Source organism: Podarcis raffonei, chromosome 7 (assembly GCF_027172205.1).
Source record: "Podarcis raffonei isolate rPodRaf1 chromosome 7, rPodRaf1.pri, whole genome shotgun sequence".
Taxonomy (NCBI): Eukaryota; Metazoa; Chordata; class Lepidosauria; order Squamata; family Lacertidae; genus Podarcis; species Podarcis raffonei.
In genome coordinates, this window is record NC_070608.1 from 67,823,508 (window position 1) to 67,846,864 (window position 23,357).

General features: G+C 42.8%; 1 protein-coding gene across 7 annotated transcripts in view; it reads right to left on the reverse strand.

Moving 5' to 3' along the window:
* The window catches only part of RELCH (RAB11 binding and LisH domain, coiled-coil and HEAT repeat containing), a 67,294-nt gene that overhangs the window by 19,958 nt on the left and 23,979 nt on the right, over positions 1 to 23,357 (reverse strand). For all 7 annotated transcript variants that reach the window (XM_053397065.1, XM_053397064.1, XM_053397063.1 and 4 more), the window contains 7 exons: positions 14,352 to 14,464; positions 9,968 to 10,058; positions 8,756 to 8,827; positions 3,766 to 3,906; positions 3,000 to 3,164; positions 1,661 to 1,808; positions 491 to 647 (listed from right to left, as the gene is read on the reverse strand). In XM_053397065.1, coding sequence (XP_053253040.1) covers positions 491 to 647; positions 1,661 to 1,808; positions 3,000 to 3,164; positions 3,766 to 3,906; positions 8,756 to 8,827; positions 9,968 to 10,058; positions 14,352 to 14,464 — 887 coding nt within the window. The remainder of the gene's footprint in view (positions 1 to 490; positions 648 to 1,660; positions 1,809 to 2,999; positions 3,165 to 3,765; positions 3,907 to 8,755; positions 8,828 to 9,967; positions 10,059 to 14,351; positions 14,465 to 23,357) is intronic.

Sequence of the window (23,357 nt, forward strand, 5' to 3'; positions counted from 1 at the left end):
TCCAATATTTGGGGGGGCTTTGGCACAATACATTTAATAGTGCAAACATGAATCCTTCAACATTCAGACCAGGGCGGCTCCCAACAATAAAACATCAAACATAAAAAACTTCTAAACAGCGCTGCCTTCAGATGTTTTCTAAAAGTCAGATAGTTATTTCCTTGACATCTGATGGGAGGGCGTTCCGCAGGGCAGGCGCCACTACTGAGAAGGCCTTCTGCCTGGTTCCCTGTAACCTCACTTCTCACACTGAAGGAACCGCCAGAAGGCCCTCGGAGCTGGACTTCAGTGTGTCAGCTGAACAATGGGGGTGGTATAATTATTGATCTATACCATTTAAAGCAAAATTTCTAGAACAATGTATGCTGTCAGTAACTGCAAAATAGTAGCATTAAATAAAAACTCTAAAGCTGATTAAAAACGTTGCGTCCCCCTCACCACACAATTATTCAGAGGAATTAGCAAGTGAAACAAGTCAGAAGGAACTCACAGTTGATTGACAACCCACAGTAAGGTATCCCAGCCTGTGGTACCCTCATGTTCCAACTGGTATTCATAAAGTTGTAATAGCACAGCCAATTGTTCACGGCTTCCAATTATGGTGGCTACATCCTGAAGAGGCGATGCAGGCCTTGGGAATCTAGTCACTGGCAGCAAACGACAAACCACCATGGTCAAAGTTTAAGACTCCTTGTGAATTAACACAATGAAAATTGAGAAGCAATCGATATGCCTAACTATAGGCACTTTCACCTAATAAAGTAAGTAGGGAAAAGACCTACCCATAGTCCATTAAATCATAAGGTAAAAGATGATTTGGGGATTTAATCCCAGAGATTCTACGAGAACTAAACCAATCTAAATCCTAATTCTGTGGCTCAACTCTTGATACCTAGGAAGTTATGTATCCTTACCTTCAAGATGCGGTTACTGTAATGGCCTTTACATGGATTTCCCTGTGAAGAGTTTTTAGAGGCTATAGCTAGTATACAAGTTGTTGGATCATTCTCTAATAAACTAGAATTCTAGAACTGGGATCCAGAACATGACACCCATGGGTTCCATAGCACCTTTGGGCAGCCCTTCCCCCCTTGGCACCCTATTCATTTTGTTCCCATGAGTTATTCTTATCATTTTGCCTGTTGGGAAAATTGTCTATATTTTGTTTCAGGGTGTGCAGGTGTTTTGCTTGGGGCGCGAGATTATCTATAATGTATGCAAAACAGCTATGACCCTCAAGTCAGGGGATATATAAGGAGAAGGCATTATGACCACCACCTGCCAAATCAAGGGGTCTGATTCTGCCCTTTACACCAGGAGAAGTACTGGGCCTTTACATGGGTTTTGCAGCTGGCAATGAATACATCAGAAACTGATAGGAATAAACCAATCTCCCTATAGATACTACTCATCTAAAGTGTCAACAATGCTTCCTACATGCAGAATTATAGGTTTTCTTTCATAGCAGTGAAAAAAAAGAGTTCACATTTCAAAGACTTCTTGAACCAGAAGTCTTCAAGCTACGTAGAGAGCAAGCTCGCTGCACTGCATTCACCTGTACAGCATTTCTATGGAATATTAATTTAAAGTTAATGTGAAATGAAAATAAATTTGACCCTATTTCAAAATAAACCCTCACAGAGAATGATCAAGAAGTTACCTTCAATCTGTGGAATTTCACCCTGAAGCTTAGCTTTGCTTGTAAAAGGTGCGTTCTGTAGCACTAGTGCAAAAAGCGAAGGAATCAAGGACTGCAAAGCAGAAAGATACATGTGCAGCTTGTGTTCATCAAGTCCATGCTCGCCTTCCTGAAATGCAAACAGGGAATCCAGGTGAAAATCTTGCTCCTTTGCTCTCAAGGTGCTTATCCGTTCAAAATGAGCTTCTGAATAATTAAAAAGCCATTAACGAGATTCTATCAGAGAGAGACCAGAAAGGGGAGGACAGATAAAGGCAAAGGGGTTTTGTATCAGGTTCTTCTCCAAAAACCCAACTATCAACCCGATGCGTTCGTGACATTTATAATCGTCTTTCTTGCAGGGTGGAACAATGCACATGATCTCCTGGTTTGACTCTAGAGAGCCAGAGAAGCTTAGATTCAGCAAGGTTGCTGCACCAATGTGCCTTCAGTTCAAACCATGAAAGACTAAATGAAGCAAAACACTGTGGGCACAATCCAAGACAACGTTAACCACCTCAAATCTCAATGATCCCCGTAAGAATGATTCAAGTATGTACTTAACTCAGTCCATAGGAGCCAACTCCTAGGGGTTGTGGGGGCTTTGCCCCCCATAAAATATTTGAGGGGGCCGAACCCTCCCGCCAGTTGATGGGCATTGCCAATCAAACGGTGTGCATGAACCACATCATGTGATTATGTGGGGTGGGGCTTACTTGCCCCATCCCATTTTTTAATTCAAGTCAGCACCCCTGACTCAATTGGACTTTAAAATACTTAACTTTGGATTGTGCCCACTATTATTTCTCATACAGCATCCCAGTTTTACTACAGATTCCTAATCTCACAGCAACTGGCATGAGTCAGCTTACTAGAGAGAGAGAAGAATGAACTTCCAATGTGAAAATCTGAAAAAATGTCCTAGAAATGTGTAACGTATTCAGACTCTTCATACGAATACCAAGACAGCAGAGGGGGAAACACTTTCAAAAGTTTAAGAATTCCAGCATTTCTTTATAGATAGGAAAACATACAGCAAAAGACAATCATCAGCAAGCAACCAGATGATCAAACTCTAGGCATACATAGTAGTAGCAGCAGCAGCAAGTTAACACTGTAGATAAAATGCCCTTTAAAGGACACGGCGACATGAACATTATAAAAAAATGATCTGCAGAATAGTCCAAACAACCAGTTGTGATGGTGTTGAATGTTACCGATTCTAATAAGTGGGGGGCGATTAGAATATTTATATGAGCTGTATCTTTGCTTATTCAAGAGGCACAAAAAACAGTGAGTATGAGACACCTTTAATATTTACCCTGAGTAGTTTTTCAATTTTACTAAGCAATGTAGGTATAAGATGAGACTGCAAATTTCCTAGTTCTGTGGTCCAGGCAGCATAGGCAGGTAAAAACACTTGATGAGTTGCACCAACTACTCGTTCTGAGGGATCACCCAACGCTGAAAGTAGTAGTTCAAAACCCTGGTAGTAAAGAAACAGACCGTTTAGGAGAGTTATGTTTACTTTGCTTAAGCATTCCAGGCACCCTCAAGATAAGCAAGTGTCTATCTTGAATTTGATGAAAAGGAGCTTACAGTGGTTCAAGTTAATTCAAAAAGTTCCACAACTATTTGGAATAGATGTTGCAACACCATAAGTGTCAGGGGGCTAAATTTGTTAAAGTTAAATGGGCATGCAGAAAAGTTAGGTGAACTATAAAACTGGATAATTCATTCAATACTTGCATAAGCAGCCAAGGTACCCATAGGTATTACAACTAAAAAATTACAGCAGATCACTGAACCCTAGTTCACAGTCAAAATAATGAAAATTCTTCAGTGATTTTACAGAATGTTCCCTCTCTCTTCTGCCAGCTTGCTCTTTTTTTTTGCTAACACACAACAAGATATTTTCAGAGCCCAAAAGTTAGATCACATCTCAAAATGCTGATGATGTTAAAAATAGCCCAGGGTATTTTGGGGGGGATTAGTTCGGCAAAAACTTCCTGGTGATTTTTCAGACTTTGTTCATAATCACATGATCTAGCAACTGTTCTGTCATGTATTATTATCAGATACAATACCTGTTGGTATTTGTCCGGATCATCAATGTACCCCATGATGATACCAAGGCTTTTGATCACAGCTTCTCGCACCAAATCTGTCTTATCTTCCATTAACATCTGCTGTAACATGGAAAGTACCAACGAACTTCGAATCTCTTTCTGAAAGAGGAAATTAGTATTTGCTGGAATTACATTACATAAACGTGGAAACATAAGACCAATAATATCATATTATTGGGTTTTCTTGTGTGAGTTTCTTGTGGCTGATTAGCTGCAGTTTGATCCATCTTTTAGATTTAGGGGAGCTAGTCTCAAACGTTTGTTGGGGGAGATATAGGTTTATTTGGGGGGATTTATTTGTCCTGTCTTCACGCTTTTTATGATGGAGGACCGCTGTAGTCACCCCCAACGACACCTTCTCAAGATGGAGGGTGAGGGAACAGCTGCAGTCGCCTGTGGTTCCTGCGCAATGTTTGCCATCTTGCCAAAGGTTGCAGGCAGCTTTACCTGCAGCAATTGCATGTTGATTGCCCTCTTAAAAGACAAAGTCCAGCAACTGGAGGAACGTGTAGCTACGCTCCAAAGAATTAGAGAGCTGGAGCTCTTCTTGGAAGCAACAGAGCACACCGTCTCCACCAAGGAGGAGACAGGGGACTCCCCTGAGAAGGAGGCTAGTTCACCAACACAGGAGCCAGATATATGGAGAAACGTGACTCAAAGAAGTAGGAGGCCCAGGGTTCGCTCTGATTGTTTAGAAATACGCAATCGCTTTGAGGTCCTTTCCCCTAGCATGGAAGACGAAGAGCAGACTCCATTTGAGGATCTCTCCCTCATTACAGTCGATCAGGTATATGAAGACGAGCAGCAAAGGCAGTCTTCAGGGAATGTGCAGGCGACCTTGGAACGGACAGCTCACGGAAGAACCCCGACCAGACCTAAGAGGAGGCGTGTAGTGGTGATAGGGGATTCCCTACTGAGGGGAACAGAAGCAGTGATCTGTGGGCCTGACAAGATGTCTCGGGAAGTGTGCTGTCTCCCCGGGGCTAAGATCCAAGATGTAACTGAACGACTGCAAGGAATCATAAAACCCACTGACAAATACCCCTTCCTCTTGGTTCATGTGGGAACCAATGACACTGCAAGCAATAGCCTCCAGAAGATCAAAAGAGATTACGAGGCTCTGGGCAGGAAATTGAAGCAATTAAATGCACAAATTGTCATCTCATCTGTCCTCCCAGTTGAACGACGTGGCCCAGGGAGAGAGGGAAAAATAGTGGAAGTGAACAACTGGCTTCGCAAATGGTGTAAACAGGAACGGTTTGGATTCTTAGATCACGGAATGCAGTTTCTTGAAGATGGACTTCTGGCAAGCGATGGGCTGCACCTCACAACGGTTGGTAGGAATGTTTTTGCAAAAAATCTCAGAAACCTCATCAGGAGGGCTTTAAACTGACTAATGTGGGGGAGGGAGACAGTGCTCCTGAAGGTAGGAGTCTATCAATTGATGAAGATGATCATCCAAATGTCATAGACCGAATGGAGCAAACAGCACGCAAACCTAGTGGTGGGAGGAAAAAATCCTTAAATAAGAGACACGGGGGAATGATTAATGGACTTCAATGTCTGTACACTAATGCGCAAAGTATGGGAAATAAACAAGATGAGCTTGAGCTCTTGGTACAGCAAACTAAATATGACATAATAGGCATCACTGAAACCTGGTGGGATAAGTCCCACGATTGGAATGTAATAATGGAGGGATACAATCTATTTCAGAGAAACAGACCAGACAAGAAAGGAGGAGGAGTGGCGTTATATGTCAGGGATGTGTATACCTGTGAAGAGATCCAAGATTTAGAACCTCAAAGCCAAAGTGAGAGCATTTGGGTCAAAATTAAGGGAGAGAAGAATAACAGTGACCTCATTGTGGGAGTTTACTATAGATCCCCAAGCCAAACGGAGGACATAGATGATGCCTTCCTGGAACAGATGGCCAAGCATGCAAAAGGAAGGGAGATAGTAGTAATGGGGGACTTCAATTACCCGGATATTTGTTGGATGTCAAACTCAGCCAAGAGCATAAGGTCAAACAGATTCCTCACTGGCCTTGCAGACAACTTCATTGTCCAGAAAGTGGGAGAAGCTACAAGAGGAACAGCCATTTTAGATCTGGTCCTAACCAATGTTGATGACCTGGTTAGTGGGGTAGAAGTGGAAGGATCATTAGGCGCGAGTGATCATGCTCTTCTGAAGTTTACTATACAGCGGAAAGGAGCAGCCAAGCATACTAGGACTCAATTTCTCGACTTTAAGAAAGCCGACTTCATAAAACTTAGGGAAGTGCTGGGTGAGATCCCATGGACAGTAATACTAAAAGGAAAGGGAGTTCATGATGGCTGGGAGTTTGTTAAGAGGGAGATAGTAAAAGCACAACTTCAGGCAATACCAATGAGACGGAAACATGGAAGGTGCCTAAAGAAGCCAGGGTGGCTATCTAAAGAACTTTTAACTGAGTTAAGATTAAAAAAGGATGTGTACAAAAAATGGAAAAGGGGGGAAACCACCAAAGAGGAATTCAAACAAATAGCCAGCACGTGTAGACACAAAGTCAGAAAAGCTAAAGCACAGAATGAACTCAGGCTTGCTAGAGAGGTTAAAAGCAACAAAAAAGGCTTTTATGGGTATGTTCATAGCAAAAGGAAGAACAAAGAAACAGTGGGGTCACTCAGAGGAGAAGATGGTGAAATGCAAACAGGGGACACAGAAAGGGCTGAACTCCTCAATGCCTTCTTTGCCTCAGTCTTCTCCGATAAAGAAAACAATGCCCGACCTGAAGAATTTGGAGCAAATGATTCAGCAGAGGAAACACAGCCCAGAATAACTAAGGAGATAGTACAAGAATACTTGGCTAGTCTAGATGTATTCAAGTCTCCAGGGCCAGATGAACTGCATCCAAGAGTATTAAAAGAACTGGCAGATGTGATTTCAGAACCACTGGCAGTCATCTTTGAGAATTCCTGGAGAACAGGCGAAGTCCCGGCAGACTGGAGGAGGGCAAATGTTGTCCCTATTTTCAAAAAGGGGAAAAGAGAGGACCCAAATAATTACCGCCCAGTCAGTCTGACATCAATACCAGGGAAGATTCTGGAGCAGATCATTAAGCAAACAGTCTGTGAGCACCTGGAAAGGAATGCTGTGATCACCAATAGTCAGCATGGATTTCTGAAAAATAAGTCATGTCAGACTAACCTGATCTCGTTTTTTGACAGAATTACAAGCCTGGTAGATGAAGGGAACGCAGTGGATGTAGCCTACCTTGATTTCAGCAAGGCATTTGACAAGGTGCCCCATGATATTCTTGTAAAGAAGCTGGTAAAATGCGGTCTTGACTATGCTACCACTCAGTGGATTTGTAACTGGCTGACTGACCGAACCCAAAGGGTGCTCATCAATGGTTCCTCTTCATCCTGGAGAAGAGTGACTAGTGGGGTGCCACAGGGTTCTGTCTTGGGCCCGGTCTTATTCAACATCTTTATCAACGACTTGGATGATGGACTCAAGGGCATCCTGATCAAATTTGCAGATGACACCAAACTGGGAGGGGTGGCTAACACCCCAGAGGACAGGAACACACTTCAAAACGACCTTGACAGATTAGAGAACTGGGCCAAAACAAACAAGATGAATTTTAACAGGGAGAAATGTAAAGTATTGCACTTGGGCAAAAAAAATGAGAGGCACAAATACAAGATGGGTGACACCTGGCTTGAGAGCACTACATGTGAAAAGGATCTAGGAGTCTTGGTTGACCACAAACTTGACATGAGCCAACAGTGTGACGCGGCAGCTAAAAAAGCCAATGCAATTCTGGGCTGCATCAATAGGAGTATAGCATCTAGATCAAGGGAAGTAATAGTGCCACTGTATTCTGCTCTGGTCAGACCTCACCTGGAGTACTGTGTCCAGTTCTGGGCACCACAGTTCAAGAAGGACATTGACAAACTGGAACGTGTCCAGAGGAGGGCAACCAAAATGGTCAAAGGCCTGGAAACGATGCCTTATGAGGAACGGCTAAGGGAGCTGGGCATGTTTAGCCTGGAGAAGAGGAGGTTAAGGGGTGATATGATAGCCATGTTCAAATATATAAAAGGATGTCACATAGAGGAGGGAGAAAGGTTGTTTTCTGCTGCTCCAGAGAAGCGGACACGGAGCAATGGATCCAAACTACAAGAAAGAAGATTCCACCTAAACATTAGGAAGAACTTCCTGACAGTAAGAGCTGTTCGACAGTGGAATTTGCTGCCAAGGAGTGTGGTGGAGTCTCCTTCTTTGGAGGTCTTTAAGCAGAGGCTTGACAACCATATGTCAGGAGTGCTCTGATGGTGTTTCCTGCTTGGCAGGGGGTTGGACTCGATGGCCCTTGTGGTCTCTTCCAACTCTATGATTCTATGATTCTATGATTCTATATACATCTATGCTATCTTTTACAGTTTATTATAAACAGAGTGATGGCAGCTAATCTTGATGGCAAAATAATCTGGTAGAATAAGCCATTTTAGGCCTAAACCTGCAAAAAATCCAATATATGCATTTAGAATGCATTGGGGGGGGGGGAGAACATTGGTTGGTATTAGTTCTGCACATATTGTTTCCCAAAAGGCCACATTGCTTTGTTCTATGTGAACATTACCAATTGCTACAACTGAAGTAGTTGGCCAGGATCCAAAATGACTGGATTAATTCCTTTCCTTATGGCCTTTAGAATTCTTGTTTCAGACTAGCAGTCTAAGATGCCACATGGCTAAACTATTTTTGAATAGGAGCTTCAAAAGCAGTTGGTGATATGACATGGTGTTCTGCTGCTCCAAAACAAAAACATGGTGGGCCAGTAAAATCTAGGAAGGGAGGGGGGATTGTACTAAGTGGCTCTTCAGAATCTGGCCATCATTTTAACCTCTTCAATGAGTCTTAAATTTAGATACATATTAACTGCAAACAGAACACTTACAGGAAGATATGGTGCTAATGCTCCACAGGACTCTGCCACTAACAGCCGTCTTTCTGGATATTTGTGATTGATCTGTAGGAAGGAAAAGTTACTCCTTTCATATTTTTTTGCTTATAATTCCGCCCTGTATTTCTCTTTTTCAAATGCCAGCATGTAAAGAATGTGAGGCTGCTGCTATTTACTATGCCACCACAGGCTTCCATTCACAAACCATAGTCAGGATGCACAGTATGCCTTGAACCTGGAATTCTTATGTTTCCAGAAAGGAAACATAGCCTTGCTGCTGAGGTCTGGTGAAGAGAGACAAGGACATTAGACACTTTCATAACATCTCCATAAAGGGAAGAAGTCTAGGCCAGGCAGCAGATTTTATCAGCTCCTGACAGGCGCATCAATGGTCTGGCCAAACTGTTGGGGTCAGTCTAACTCCACCTTCCCAGAGACTATTCAGCACCCTGCAGGTCCTGAGCTAAGACAGAAGGAAGCCCAGGCCTAGCAGCTTACGTCAATACAGGCAAATCCCCATTTACACATGTTTGATATGTATGCAACTGTTTATATGCGCATTGCGCCAAACCTGGAAGTGACACAGAAACATCATAAAAGACGCCACTAAAAGAGCAGAGCGGGGGCATGGCAAAGCAGGGGTAGAATGGGGGTAGGTTTTTTCAATTATGTGCAATTTCACGGATGCGCACAATGACCCATAACGCTACCCCCATGCAAACTGAGGGTTGCCTGTAGTCAGCATGGAAGGAACACAATTGATCTATATTTTATACCATTTATTTGTTTAGGATTTTAATACTATAAACCATCTTGGCTTTACAACTGACAGAAAGGTGCTATATGCATGCATGCAAAAAAAAATAATAAACTCCTATTAATAAAGCTTTGTCACTTGACCACTGCTAACCCTTAGGAGAATTTCATGGGTTAGCACAATACATGACTTAAGAACGGTTTCTTCTTCTGTTTACTTGAACTGGCACCTTCAACCTCAGATCTTCATAATCTACAGTGAGATGCTCATGGATTGCCCACCCAGATTGCTCTTGGCTTCTGCTTGCCTTTACAATTACAATTTTTAGAAGTATATGCCACTTAATATATTGTAAACCACTGTTGACAAGACCACCGTTGCAGGTAAACTGCAGAATTTTTTTTTGGCCCTGGTATCCCATGAAGTAAATAAAGATTATCTCCTATTACCTGCTCCCAACATTGTGGTAAAAGTTCTGCTTCTACACGTGTTGGTCCAACATGCCGAGCAAATGCTACACATCCAGTCAGAATCATTTGCCTATAAAATAAAAATCTTCAGCCTATTACATTGAAACATGCTTGTACAACAACCACACATATGCCTAAAAGGAGATATAACAGACCGCCGAGATATATGGTCGCCGAGACCATATAACCCCGGTCTTGAAAGACCTACATTGGCTCCCAGTACGTTTCCGAGCACAATTCAAAGTGTTGGTGCTGACCTTTAAAGCCCTAAACGGCCTCGGTCCAGTATACCTGAAGGAGCGTCTCCACCCCCATCATTCTGCCCGGACGCTGAGGTCCAGCGCCGAGGGCCTTCTGGCGGTTCCCTCATTGCGAGAAGCAAAGCTACAGGGAACCAGGCAGAGGGCCTTCTCGGTAGTGGCCCCCGCCCTGTGGAACGCCCTTCCAGCAGATGTCAAAGAGATAAACAACTACTTGACATTCAGAAGACATCTTAAGGCAGCCCTGTTCAGGGAAGTTTTTAACGTGTGATATTTTACTGTATTTTTGGTTTTTATGGAAGCCGCCCAGAGTGGCTGGGGAGGCCCAGCCAGATGGGCGGGGTATAAATAATAAATTATTATTATTATTATTATTATGAATGGTCGGCACAGAAAATGGCATCTGGAGTGTGCTGCGAGCAATTAGTTACTGACAATCACGTCACTGATGGTTCATTAAACACGACATTTTCCAAGTATGAAAATAATTTCCATGAAGCGAGAAGTGTACACTTGCACTGCGTTTTGTACATGGTTGTGCTTAAACATCACTATCGGGCAGTCATTGGACATAAGTGCTTCCTGGTTAGAATTCTAGCAGCAATATTCACACAACACTTGGTAAGTAACCATGTAGAGGAGGAAAAATGTCTTGTAAGAAGTGGCCCACAATTATAAAACTAGTCAACAAAGGTGAATGTAGATTATACAGATCAAGCAAACTAAGAGAAGCTAAATACAGTGGTACCTCGGGTTAAGTACTTAATTCGTTCCAGAGGTCCGTTCTTAACCTGAAACTGTACTTAACCTGAAGCACCACTTTAGCTAATGGGGCCTCCTGCTGCCGCTGTGCTGCCGGAGCACGAATTCTGTTCTCATCCTGAAGCAAAGTTCTTAACCTGAAGCACTATTTCTGGGCTAGCAGAGTCTGTAACCTGAAGCGTATGTAACCTGAAGTGTATGTAACCCGAGGTACCACTGTATTGCTTTTGTAGAGAGGCAGAAGCCTTAAAAAGTACACAAACTGACTGTTATAAAATCTCTAGGGGGGAAAAAATCAGTCCTTGAGAAGCCTAAATGATTTAATGAACATGTTCAATATCTGGAATTGTTGCTACAAAGACAAAGAAACTTTCAATGCAGAGTATAGCTAATCTTTTGCTTCCTTCTAGCAGATACAGCTATACCTGCTACTTTCCTATAATTAAATTTAAAAAGAATCTACAAAATACAGAACCTAACTACCATCCCATTAATATTAGGCAGGTGTCTTTACTTAACTGTTTTCAGCAGCTGCTAAAAATCTGTGTTTCACCAAGCCTACCTAGGTAGGTAATTTTATTACACATGATTGTTTTTAAATTGCTTATTTATATTTTGATAACAGTTTAACTTTTTTTAAAAAAGAATTAATTATTAGGGAGCAATCCTATAGAGCAATCCATCAGGACTAGTGGAGTTTAGAATCTCTGGCTAAGCCACGAGGTTCCCGGTACAGTTGGGCTATGCCAGTGTAATTCCTCATCCTTGTCTTAGCAGGAGATAGGCTGAAGTATCTGCCCCATCCTGGTTCAGCCAGGAGCCTGGTGTATCTTAAACTGGTTTATGTCCTGAAAAAGGGCTATTCTGGAGTGGGAAACAAGGGATGGGGACTTAGGCTGCATCCTAAATGCACTCAGCATGATCACATAACCTCAAAACCGGACGGAATTTATGCCAGTTAAAAGGGTGTTGTAACTCAAACTCTTATTTAAAGGCTCAGCACAAAGGAGTATGGCTAAGGCTTATTTTATCCTTGCTTAACACCAGCTTCCAGTGCACAGGATTGCCCTGTCAGGCACAGGAGGATACTAGTCCTCTAATTTATTATTGTGTCATACTGCTTTAAAGATTAAGTTCTGACTGAAGAGTTTACAGATGGCTCTATACAGCAAAGCCAAGAAAACTGCTCAGAGTTTTCACTTTGACCATTCCTCAGTTAATTATTACAATCTCATGAGACCCAGCCTGCTGTTTCCAGACTTGAGTATGAAGTTCTTAATGCATTTCTGAACCCAGGCTCCAATTTCAACTTGCAGAGTTGTTTCCAAACTCTGTGCAAGTCAAAGGCCATTCACGCAATGGGGCTTTCCTGTTGTTCATAGTGCACCCCCCCGAGGCCCTAAAAAGACACCCCTGGGGTCACAAGACCGTCAAATCTGTATATATGGACATGTACTGTCAGCTTGTTTTCAATAATCAGCTAGGGAAGGAGCAGGCATGGGAGAGGTGAATGAGAATTTTGAATTGAGTTCACCTGATCCACACTTCCCAGACTGAAGTCCAGATTTGAACACGGGTCTTCCCTGGAACCTGGACTCCCCTAGATTCTACTCCTACTTATGAGGTGTCAGAGGGCTGGCTCTCTTCTTTGTACAGCACATTGTGGCATATACAGTATTCAGCTCCTCCTGTGAGAGGCAGGTACAGATTGACGTCCTGTCACTCTCAGGGAAACTGTATGAAAAAAACATGGGAGGCAGCTTTGTATGTCTCTTAAAATGTATTTTAAAGTGCTTTTAAAACGACTTTTGCAAATTGAAAATCTGTGCAGGTTCTAAGTATTTTTTCCTTTCAAATCTTCACAGGAATGGATTTATCAAGCAGTCAGAACCGTACCAGGCCTGAACAGACTTGTATGCCACTAGGAGAGAGGGGGGAAAGAGAGAGAATCAGATGTCAGCCTGCAGGGTTCCTTCTGCCATCCCTGTCACAGCCTTAAACGGCAGGAGAATCAGGCCTAGTTCTTAACCAGGCCTGGTCTGTACCAATTCGGACTACAGTTGGGGGCTCACGTGGCTGAACAACCTCAAACCCTTTCTTCAGTCTAAGACACTAAATCCCTGCATGACAAAAATATTGAGGAGAGGGGGCACTATTTTGAGCCTCAATGGCCACTGAAGTCTTTGAAAATGAAAATATTACCCTTGCCTGCGCTTCCCATCCTGCCTAAGGTTCTATTTTTTAACAGCCTGCACGCAAGCAATTTCTATCTGTAGGACTGTACAGATTTCACGAGGAGTATTACGTTGTCACTTAGGGTATGTTAACATTTTAACAGAACAGAGGCGGGGAACCTCTGGCCTAGAGGCAAAATCTCTATTCTACCCGTGGGAATTTCTCTAAGCCACACTTTTGCTCTGAACCTTCCTCAAGTGTTTATGCCTGGCTAGAATGTGTACTTTGATGCTTCACTGCACGTAAAGAGGTATGTTCAGAAACCTGACTTTTGAAGGCTAGAAGGTAGCCTACCATACATCTATTGCTCCTCTAGTTTAAAAAGGCTCCCCACCTCTGTTGTAAGAGAACAGGCAATGTATAAGTGAATGACTACTGACTGCTAATAATAATAATACAGCGGTACCTTGGGTTACATACGCTTCAGGTTACAGAAGCTTCAGGTGACAGACTCTGCTAACCCAGAAACAGTACCTCAGGTTAAGAACTTTGCTTCAGGATGAGAACAGAAATCACGTGGCAGCAGGAGGCCCCATTAGCTAAAGTGGTGCTTTAAGAACAGTTTCAGGTTAAGAACGGACCTCCAGAATGAATTAGGTTAACCCGAGGTACCACTGTAATAATAATAATAATAATAAGAATAATAACAACAACAACAACAACAACAACAACAATAATACCGTATTTTCTGCTCTATAAGACTCACTTTTTCTCTCCTAAAAAGTAAGGGGAAATGTGTGTGCGTCTTATGGAGCAAATGTAGGCTGCGCAGCTATCCCAGAAGCCAGGAAGAGCAAGAGAGATCGCTGCTTTTGCTGCGCAGTGATCCCTCTTGCTGTTCTGGCTTCTGGGATTCAGAATATTTTTTTTTTCTTATTTTCCTCCTCCAAAAACTAGGTGGGTTTTATGGTCTGGTGCGTCTTATAGAGCGAAAAATACGGTAATTTATTTATACCCCGCCCATCTGGCTGGGTTTCCCCAACCATTCTGGGCGGCTGCCCAGAGATACTATGTTCCTATTTTACTAGAAGCCTGCAACAAGAAAAGTAGTTAATAGCCTTCAAATTTCAAAAAAGAAAAGTGTTTCCCACACATCAAAGACACACCTTTGCTCATCATCTGGCCTTTTGATCAAGTTGAACAATATGTGTAGGAGCTGATCTCTCTCTTTGGGTTCAGGATGGAGGCAAGCTGTACACAGTATGAGGGGTATCAGTTCCTAAAGGTGTGAGTGGGAGGGAAAGGTGAAAAGCTATCAAACAAAGTTTTTTTTAAAAAAGCCTAGAAAACATTTAAAACCATAAAGTAAAATAAGATCAAGTTAATCTACGACCAGCATGAGCACAATTAGCTTGCATGTTGATTTCTCATAGAATCACAAGTTGTAAAATAACACATGTTCTGTTTATAGGTTCTAATAGCATCAATAAGACTGTGCTACAAATGCTTATGTTTATTATCTATATGTTCCCTTACTGAAGTTGAAGAAAAGAAAATGGTTTAGTTTTTTGTTTTTTTAAAAAAAACACAAAGATGAGGCTAAGCAAACACAGAAAAAAATATTTGGTGTTACGCATTGACTTCAACCCAGTTATTCCAGGGCTGTCATGGAATACCGTGTGAACCTAGGCTGCTCCATGAATTAAGTTGATGTCCCCAGAACAAAGAGGATAGTCCCTTCTAGTTCCCATAGAGAGTGAATGTACACACACCCACACCCACACCATTTTCTATCTACCTATCCCTATAAACACAAACACACACATGTTTTACATATTATACACACATATGCACACTATTTAAAGAAAGTTAGTGAGATAACATGAATCAAATGCTTTGAACTATCCACTGATAGCTGCCACACATTTTCCCTAACGCAATTATGCCAGGTTAACAGGTTTAGTCTGCTCTACAACCTACTAAGACCAGGGACGTGGGTGGTGCTGTGGTGTAAACCACTGAGCCTTGGGCTTGCCAATCGGAAGGTTGGCAGTTCGAATCCCTGCGATGGGGTGAGCTCCCGTTGTTCGGTCTCAGCTTCTGCCAACCTAGCAGTTTGAAAGCACATCAAGTAGATAAATAGGTAAATAGATAAATACCTTCCTCTGGTGGGAAGGTAAACGGCGTTTCCATGCGCTGCCCTGGTTTTGCCAGAAGCAGCTTAGTCATGCTGGCCACATGACCCAGAAAAACTGTCTGCAGACAAACGTCGGCTCCCTCGGCCAGTAAAGTGAGATGAGCGCCGCAAACCCAGAGCCGTTCGTGACTGGACTTAGCGATCAGGGGTCCTTTACCTTTACTTTTTTTACAACCTACTAAAACCAGAATTCTGAGGTTCCAGGCAATTCATACCTGTGCACATTCTGCCCACAAAAGCAACAAAGTAAATGCAAAGATTAGGGCCGATTTTCCTAGTTCCTGATCCTTTTTCCTGCCATGTATCTAAACATTCTTCAGCTGGAGGACTACAGCAGCTTAACACTAGCATTTACACTTAACTGAAACTGAACTGTGGCGTAGTCTTGAAATAAAATGTAAGCAGCTGTAACTTTTCTTTCCAGGCACACTTCCCAAACGGCATGGAAAAAATCTTTACAATGGAAGATTTTGTGAACTAATGCCAACCAATTTTAATTTCATGTCTTATTGGTAATATGAAAAGAGAAAGAACAACCAACAATACTTCAGAAATACAAAAAGGTGACTCACACTAAACTTGGAAAATGTACAACAATTTATTATAATGATTTATTTTCCTTGTCAGCACTTCTGGGTTGACACTCATCTATGGTTGTTGCTGTTTTTATGCCATGGCACCATTCATCCCAAACCAACTAATTATGTTTTTTACTCTTTTTAATAGTTACCGCTAAGCTAGCTATGACATGCTAATTTTATCAGTAGGTTACCTTTTGCTTCAGTATTATGACTGCTCCAAACTTAGTTATAAATGGGATTTTCACTAACAAAATGGGGAGTCACTGACGTCTTAAGGAAAGCCCAATTATTGAGCAGGGGGGAAGGGAGATAAAGAGAGAATCTGTCCTACCTCAATAGCTGTAACACAAATAATGTATACATTGGGTAAAGCCTAAAGGACCGGGTAATTTTTATAGAATTTTTCCAGGCAATCTGAGCCTTGATACAAAATGATTGCCCGTGTTATTGCATTCTTCCTAAGATATCTGGGCTCTGAAGGACAAACCAAAAATGGAGCAGCTGCAAACAAGTGAAGTGAAGACAATCGAAGAAGAAGAAGAAGAAGAGTTTGGATTTGATATCCCGCTTTATCACTACCTGAAGAAGTCTCAAAGCGGCTAACAATCTCCTTTCCCTTCCTCCCCCACAACAAACACTCTGTGAGGCGAGTGGGGCTGAGAGACTTCAGAGAAGTGTGACTAGCCCAAGGTAGATTCGGAGAGCCAGGAAGAAGCTATGACGGGTAATATAAGTATATAAGTTTAAGAACAGAGAATTGTGATGACGACTTTTGTACTAAAAAAAACCCAGCAAGTAGATTTTTGGTGAACTATGAAGGCTTCATTAAGGGACGCGGGTGGCACTGTGGATTAAACCACAGAGCCTAGGATTTGTCAGAAGGTCGGCGGTTCGAATCCCAGCGACGGGGTGAGCTCCCGTTGCTCGGTCCCTGCTCCTGTCAACTTGCAGTTCAAAAGCACGTCTGGCGGGAAGGTAAACGGCATTTATGTGCACTGCTCTGGTTCACCAGAAGCAGCTTAGTCATGCTGGCCACATGACCTGGAAGCTGCATGCCGGCTCCCTTGGCCAGTAAAGCGAGATGAGCGCCGCAACCCCAGAGTTGGCCACGACTGGACCTAATGGTCAGGGGTCCCTTTACCTACCTTATGAAGGCTTCACTGCACAAAAGAACATAAAATATGGATATTTTGGAACACATTTCAATATGAATGAGCGGCGTCAGGAAAGGCCTGCTATGCAAAGCGAGTTCTATCTAGATGTGAGAAAGGTGACAGGATGTACACTATATCAGTATTAGAGACAAGGTTGATGAGTTTTGTACGTATGCTCAAGTTCTGACTGACATTCAAATTTAATTGATCCATATGGTTCTTTAAATTGAAATTTTGAATGCCTGCTGATGTTGATAAAGGAAACATAGCAATACTTAAGTCACTGGCTTTAATGTATTTTAGATTTGCCTGTTATTATCATTTTACATTTAACTTCCTGTACAAGGGGTAAGGTAATGGGTGGCAAGGAGGGCACCAAGGAGAAGTAGCAAATTTCAAAATATAAATAAAAAGTTGATCAAGTGGGAAAATATTGATCAACCATGTATTCCTGATAAAAGATGAAAAAGACGAATATTGAAACTAAATTAATTGTAAAAACAAAGCAACTACATTATTATTATTTGCCTCACATTATTGATTTTCTAAGTGACACGCACACGAACATGCAGGAAAAAACACTGCATGGGAGAAAACTTATATACCAATCTTCTACTTAAGAACGCAAAAGCAACTGGTGATTCATCATGTATGAAGATGCCTGTTAAAAAACCAATAAACCCAATTGTGGCATCAGACGCCCTTATCCAAGGCAGCTTTTGGATGCTAGCCTGCATCATGCCAGGGCTTATTATAAACCAGCATTCAGTTTCTGGCAAGTCATTTGTAATTTATGTGTCAGCCAAGAGCTTCCTACAAGGATATTTAATGTTACTGTCCAATCATTTTGAATGGGCATTGAAAAGTGTGGGGGTTTTTTAAGCATGCTGAGTAAAAAACAAACGCTAAACAGTTCTACTGATGAATCCAACAAAAGAGTCTATTTTGATGGTTAATCACTGGCACATTGTTAAAATATTCAGCACAACAGAAGCTGCAAATGCTTGCTCAAGTTTCACTACAAGATCTAAAGAGCTATTTTAGGCACATCCATTTTGAATTTTTTTCTTCGTGACCAGCAAATCTCCTTTCCACAAACTTCTTCTGAAAGTTTTCATTGCTTTCAAAAACTATTCATGTGACATGGGAACTGCTGTTCATTATACAAAATCAAATCGTATTTGAGTATGTGGAACTATGTATATGCATGTATATGCTGTAAAGTAATTTTTTAAAAAATCAACAGTTTAAAAATTTTAAAATCGGAAGCTTTTGAAAATGAGTTTGAGTCCCTCCTCACTCAAAACTTTAAAGAGGATGACTGGATGAGACCGGTCAATCTATACCTAGGTATCAGCTTACTATTCTTTGCAAGGTTATTTCATTTAATCCAAATTGGTAGATATGGAGCGGATACAAGGCTATTGCTTTTACCTTGCAGAAAGCTGGAAATTGTATCAGATGGAATTAGCTGTATGTCCACGTCCGTGGGTCATATTCTTTCATGTATACTATGGGATTGGAGCGTTCTCTGCATCGCTGCATCTGTGCTTCTAAACTTCCTTCTATCAATGGGAGTGGAGAGACAATGAGAAATCTTCTTGAGCAGATATGTCCTATTGCATGTTCCATGTATTGTTAATGAAAAGGAGAGAAGAGGGAGGACAGTTGGAGGGGGACAAGAGTATTTCTCGAGTGCAGAAGGTATGGAGCAAGAGCGTAATACAGACTACCTTCACTACATGAGGCAGGTGGCGGGTGGCATTGTGGGTTAAACCACAGAGCCTAGGACTTGCCGATCAGAAGGTAGGCGGTTTGAATCCCTGTGATGGGGTGAGCTCCCGTTGCTCGGTCCCTGCTCCTGCCAACCTAGCAGTTCAAAAGCATGTCAAAAGTGCAAGTAGCTAAATAGGTACCACTCCAGCGGGAAGGTAAACAGCGCTTCTGTGCGCTGCTCTGGTTCGCCAGAAGCGGCTTAGTCATGCTGGCCACATGACCTGGAAGCTGTACGCTGGCTCCCTCGGCCAATAAAGCGAGATGAGCGCTGCAACCCCAGAGTCGGTCACGACTGGACGTAATGGTCAGGGGTCCCTTTACCTTTACACTACATGTAGACTGAACAAAAGGCTTTAAGTAAATAATAATCCTTGCAAGAAAGAGATAGCATATAGCTGAACTAAGTGTGTTGCACTCCTAGGCAGCCTTACCTGGAAGCAGTTCTCAGTGGCTTGCTTAGGCTGGGAAATGCAAGACTGTCGATCTACTAAGAAGGATACGGATTGAGTCCTTTGGGATTTTAGGTCTGAAGATCTGGCTGGAGGTTTATTCATGAAGCTGGAATGTCTGAAGTGCATGTGCATAATAAGTACTTTAACAGAATTTCTATTTAAAATATGTATGAAACTCCGATAGTAGCGGGCGCATTCTGTGATAGGGAGTTTTACTATTGCAAGCATTTTCTGAGCTCTTGTCGCAGTACACTGAGCCTAAGATTTCAATTCAAATTGGCACTGCTGGAGCTGAGGGTGGCAGCAGCGGAACTGCTCCCTGCCAGCCCCACGTTAAACAGATCGCTGAAGCTGAACTTCAAAGAGAGCCGCGTCTCAGCTGGCTTCCTGCCTGCCTGGTCTGTAAGGGGAGGGTGGGTGAGGGCGAAGGGCGACGAGGCTGCAGAAATCCCCCTGCCAGACCCTGCGCCGCTGTGGATGCTGCCGAGGCACCGCTTGGGGCTGTTGCCCGTAGCCCCATCGGTGCAGCAAATGCGGAGCTGCTTGTAGCTCCAAACAACCCTGCAGACCCAAACAACTCTCTCACTCCACAGGGCAGCAGCAGGAGCGATCTTGATGCCACCGCCTTCTCTTCCTCCTATCCTCCCTCCCTCTGTCAGGCGAAGCTTCCCCTCTCCCCATCCCTCTACATGGCTGGGTGGGGAAGCGAAACCTCAACTCAGTGAAGCTTCCCCTTTAGGGAAGGGGAAGAAAGGGAGGCTTCGCCCGACAGAGGGAGGGAGAATAGGAGGAGGAGAAGGTGGTGGCAGCAGGATCACTCCTGCCGCTGCCTCGGGAAGAGAGAGGGTCACGGGTGGTTTTGCAGCCACACCGCCGCCGAAGTTGTTTAAGAAGTTGGAGCAGCACAACGAACAGCTCAGCATTTGTGGCCCCGAGCCTCCCGCTGTCCCCTGCCACTGCCAGGAGCAGCCCTAGATGCGCCTCCTTTGGTGCCGCACGAGCCAGGAGATCTGTCGGGCAACGCGGCACAAATGCGACAAGGAATTGTGTTTCAGCGCCCCACAACCCAGGTTTCAGGTACTATGTAGTACTTTTCTTTTCTTTCCCAGTTTCTTGGAAAAAAGAATGAAATAAATAACTCTGATAACATGAAAACTATAGGTTTCAAACGGTCAAGAAAAGAGGCTTTAATTTAAGTGTCACACTTGACTTTAAGGGACGCGGGTGGCCCTGTGGGTTAAACCACAGAGCCTAGGACTTGCCGATCAGAAAGTCGGCGGTTCGAATCCCCGCAATGGGGTGAGCTCCTGTTGCTTGGTCCCTGCTTCTGCCAACCTAGCAGTTTGAAAGCACATTAAAGTGCAAGTAGATAAATAGGTACTGCTCCGGCAGGAAGGTAAACTGCGTTTCTGTGCGCTGCTCTGGTTCGCCAGAAGCGGCTTAGTCATGCTGGCCACATGACCCAGAAGCTGTATGCCGGCTCCCTTGGCCAATAAAGCGAGATGAGCGCCGCAACCCCAGAGTCGGCCACGACTGGACCTAATGGTCAGGGGTCCCTTTACCTTTACTTGACTTTACTGGGAAAGAATACAATGTTTCCCAAAGGAATGAAGTGTGCTTCTTCTTTAAGCTTTACCTCAAGTACATTGTCTATTATGTGATGAAGACTTCCTCGGCCATGCCTACAATCTTCTCATTTGCCTCTGTCTCCTCAGGTTCTCTAACTACAACACACTGCAAAATTCCTCGCCAGAAGAACTAATAATTCCACAATCCACTTTGCTCTAAAGGGGAAACATGAATAATCTAGGGGTGTTTTCTTTTCTGCTCACGTGCCAGAAGAGAATGACCCAAACCACCAAAACAGGTTTTCTGATACAGTATCGACAAATCCAAGATTGCACCTAGATGGACCATTCAATTTAGTAAAGCACCCGTCTGAACAACTTCTTAAATAACTATTTACACAAAGCTGTAACGCTTTAACTATTCTTTGGTCTGAGTCACACGTCATGAACCATGGCTTAGTGTGAATGTGAGGTTTCTTTCTGGGAAAGGAGATCACAGCCGCTTTGCTCCTTTCTGATTGTTTTGCTGCTGTGCTGAGCTAAGTCACACTTCAGCTTAGTATGTCATCTGAACCTGGGCTCACGGTTTAGCTGTCCTGGAAAACCATAACCACACAGTATTGGACAAATCTTGGTTGCAGCTCATGGTTCGTCTGGAAAGAGCTAAACCCAGGTTCAGACAACATGGGAGTCCATGTCTTTGCCTTAAGCCATTGCCTTAAAGTCCTATGGAATTCACAGAACTAGTTCCATGCTACTTTTGCTCCCTGTGACCAGATCCCTGTAAATATATTGATCTATACCATTAATAATTTAAAAAATACCATTCTGCTTCTCATGAAATCAGAAACAACCTAACATATATTGTCATATTATTCATAATCTGTTGAACTTTGAAGCAGTACACCCACGTGGTATGTTTTGAAATGGGTACTGTATTGCAATAAACTCAACATTGCTCTGACTTTCTCGGGCATGTAACTAATCCGGGAAAAGTAAACATCAAGAACCTAGTTATTCAATCGTTCACTCACATAATGTACGCATGTTTATATACACAACAATTAGTATTGGAGTGTAATATAAAAACAGAAGGTGTATTATTTGTTGAAATTATGCCAAATGAGGGAAACTGAAATAAAAATATGGGCCTCATGTTTGTGCACAAGTAGGCTCCAACACAAACCATTAGTATTTCTTTTCTTCTAAATTCAGCATTTTGCCAAATATATTTTACTTTTTTTAAAAAAAAGTTTACATGCAAGCACAAGGTTTTAACGTAAGACATTTCATATCTAAAACACAGATAGTAACTTGAATGTTTATGTAGTTATTATTATTTCCACAAATTTTGCAAGGGAAAAGTAAGCAGGAGGTAGGCTGCAGAAATCTTACACTAACTCCAAGTGTAACTAGGAGCTGCAAAGAGAAGCTCAAGTAGCACCCCGCCAAGCCAAACGGCAAGAGTCAGAAATTAGTAACTGATCCTGGAACACATCTTATACAGTTGTTTTTCTATCACAACTTAAACAGAATCATTAGTTTAGTCCATAAGGTATACAGTTTATAGACTTGAATGCTGCATGCAATTGTAGAATTTCAATGTATCTAATGAAAAGTTTATAGACACATGGAGGTTGCTAAGTCATTGTAACAGAGGGATCAGTACACATTTCTTGACTTGGTTGCCTTTTCATACAGCCCCCAAGGGCTAAAATGCCAATCGCATGACTATTTCTCTAGATTAATAGGTAAAGCCAAGCTGGCTGGAAAAGCAGTTCCTAACCAAAAACAAAACACACACAACTGCCTCGTCTTCAGCTCATGTCATTCTTTATAATATGCATTAGAAAGTTCTGTCAATAAGGGCCAAATCCCAGACCACTAAAAGGACCTACAAGAAGAATCATCCTGTTAGTATGATGTGACTCACATCACGGCAGGTACGGTGAACCTGCTCCCCACCAGGTGTTGGACTCTAACTTCCATCATCCCTGATCATAGGCCATGCTGGCTGGGGATGATGGGAACTGGAGTCCCACAACATCTGGAAGGCACCAGGTTTCCTATCCCTGCATTATAATCTACACTGTAAAAGTGACAGCATATCAACCCTTGAATCCCAAACACTGGAAGTGCCTTGCCCAATGGAGGAAAGGCACAATGCCTAGCTTTCCAGAAGTGGCGTTGCTGCTGCTTACCAGGAGGGAAAAGGGTGAGGCAGCCTGCTTGTTGACAGTACACCAGACTGGCTCTGTTGGTGCACTCGGATTGTACCAGCTTCTCTGATTCCTACCACCCAGTAAGCAGCAGCGTCTCCACTGCCGGGAAGTTTACGTTGCAGCTCTGTCCTGCTGGGTGAGTCGCTTCTGCCAAATGCTATTCAATTCTAAGGACATTCTTCTTGTAAAAGTTGTGTAGACACAACAATAGTTGTAGCTCTA